Raw genomic sequence first — 2483 nt, 5'->3', positions numbered from 1 at the left:
AAGGCCGACGGGCCGCGCTTGGATGGCGCAGCCACCTCAGCGGGGACGGAGGAGGGTAGGGCAGGGCGGATGCTTCATCTGCGCCGAAGGAGGGTGGTGGGCGGGCCAAAAATATAAGCCGCGCCACCCCGGACCCCGGGGAAGCGGCGACCTGGGAGAGGACCACCACAGCCAGCAGTTTTATTTAGCTGGAGGATGATAGGTGGCCTAAGCTCACTAACTCGTCACCGGAAACATATTGGACTGCCGTAATGGGTTAGAGAGATAGAGAGTTTTATATCTCCCTAGTGGCTCGCTGGTACAGAGCCACCAAATGTCCTCCCCCTCCTTAATACTTTCTAACCCTGCTATAGTTGCCTCCCGCACTGTAATAGACGGAGAGTCTTCCTGGACCTAGTGAGGCAGATCCTCTGCCCGTTCGTCCATCGTTGATCGTGCATGGATTCGGCGCTTTCACAGCTCCCTTATTTTCCTTGCACATAAAAAACTGCGTATTGCGGTGATGGAGACGTTGACAGTGGTTCTGTCTGCATTTTGTGTTGTGAACGCGAAAATGGGGACGCCATGTCGTTCAGGAAATGATTGTGCGGTGATCAATACACAGCGAGACATCCGACAATTCACAGAGCAGGCTCGAAAGGCGGCGAGCGAGGCTGGAGATGCCATGCGAATGAGTCAAGCTACCTCTGTGGCTCGCGAGGCAGCGACGCGGGTCTTGGAAGAGCTATCCAAGTCAGAATCTCAGGTTGCAATAGCATCAGTTGCAAAGTCTAGTGCACAGGCTGCTGCAAACACCGCTCATGCTTTGGAGAAAGGGGGTGAGGTTGGCGAGGTCGATGGTGCAAACACCCTCCATCTGCATCACCACGGCGAATCACGGGTGGTAGCTATGGCATTGGCTGCCGTGCACGCTGCAGACGAAGCGACCGCAGCGGGCGTGGCAGCAGCGGCAGCGCGCACCGCAGCCCGGTCACACGAAGGCGCAGAGACTGTTGATGTGAGCAGAGCCAAGAGCTCCGGCGAGGTGAGACTAATCGCGCGTATGGCTAGAGAGGCAGAAAGTGCGCTGGCATTGGCAGCCGAGGACGAACGGCTCCACAAATATGAGGCGGTGCTTGCTGAAGCCCAAGCTTCAAGCCAAAGAATTCAGGCGCAGACTCGCTTGGCTCATCACGCAGCGTACGAGGCACGACACACGGCACGACGCATCGCCATTGCTGCGGATGATGCAAGAGCGCGGCTCGCAGTGGGTCACGGCGTGTTTCCATCACGACTCAGATGTAGATGGGTAAAGATAGGTCGCCGCCGACACAGCCATGAACGCGGCCGTGAATGCTGCGAGCGAAGCGCGCGAGGCGAAGCGGCTAGCTGCGACCACAGCGGAGATTGCACGTGCTGCGATATCCAGAAGTGGTATCTGTAGCGCCCAGATGCGCAATTTCTCGCAGTCTGGCTCTCAGTGTGCGGAGAGGAGGCCTAGCCCGCCTGCGGGGGGAGGTAGGGGGCAAGGACTCGACAGTTTAGACAAAGAAGAATGGAATGAGCTCGGTTTTTTTGCATCACGTTTCAACGCGAAGACAATTTACACGGAGCACGTGCAGATCATGTCACATATGCACTTTAATCATCTAGCAGCATTTAACCCATCGCTGGTCCGCATACCCAAGAAAATAATCAAAGATTTGCGGTCTAAGTACCCAACGGCTCGATATGTTGCTTCAATTCGGCATTCATGGGGACAGTGTCAACGTTTTGAGACACTTTATAAGCTGGCGGCCTACATTGTCTATGGGAAATTTAAATCGACTGCGGAGGCACCCGGTCGCCACTCCTCCATAGTATTACTAGATGAGAATTTTTGCATTCTTGACATTGCCCGACAGGTGTTCGCAGAGGAAGTTGACCGCCCAAATGATGTCGGGTGGCTTGCTGAGGATGTTCGTCTCCTCCTTTACGACAACCGGATTCTCGCAACAGCAGTTCTATCATCGGAGACGGGGAAGTACTTCCTGCATGATTTCAAGCAGCGATTCGTCGTACAAGAGGTCATTCCAGAGATCCAAAGCGAGATATTCACGGTTCGTTATGTTGCAGCTCCTGCGGAGATTTACCCTCAGCTCGCTAACTACACTGCGGTGACAAATTCTCGCAACCTCGGTCTGCTAGTACTGGACGGCACGCTTCAATTTCTCACCTTCCTCGGCCTGCAGGCAGAGATGCAGTCTCAATTGCTACCGCTGCCTGAACTTCCCACCACGTTACCTCTCCTCGGACACTTCGGGAAGTGGCTCCACAACAACGTAAATCCGCTCGTTATTGATCATCTCGGCATGTTCGTCACACCGCGTGACTCACTTCAAATTGGTTCTGCAGAGCCATCATGTGTAGGTTTCTTGTCGTTGGGCATGAGCACGAGCACGAACAACGCGAAAAAATATTTAAGACCACAAGTTGGCATACGTATCTTCATTACTTCATGCTTT

General features: G+C 54.1%; 1 protein-coding gene across 1 annotated transcript; it reads left to right on the top strand.

Annotated features, from left to right (window-relative positions):
• Positions 1–553: 553 nt before the first annotated feature.
• On the top strand, positions 554–2409 carry AURANDRAFT_67859 (hypothetical protein; the record flags this gene model as incomplete). The annotated part of the gene is made up of 4 exons (XM_009043405.1): positions 554–1280; positions 1315–1838; positions 1884–2300; positions 2389–2409. 4 exons carry the CDS (start codon positions 554–556, stop codon positions 2407–2409), a joined length of 1689 nt encoding a protein of 562 aa, XP_009041653.1.
• Positions 2410–2483: the final 74 nt, after the last annotated feature.

This window comes from Aureococcus anophagefferens, assembly GCF_000186865.1.
Source record: "Aureococcus anophagefferens unplaced genomic scaffold AURANscaffold_53, whole genome shotgun sequence".
In the NCBI taxonomy this organism is placed as follows: Eukaryota; class Pelagophyceae; order Pelagomonadales; family Pelagomonadaceae; genus Aureococcus; species Aureococcus anophagefferens.
Note: the sequence above shows the minus strand (reverse complement) of the source record. Positions and strands in the feature narration are given on the sequence as shown.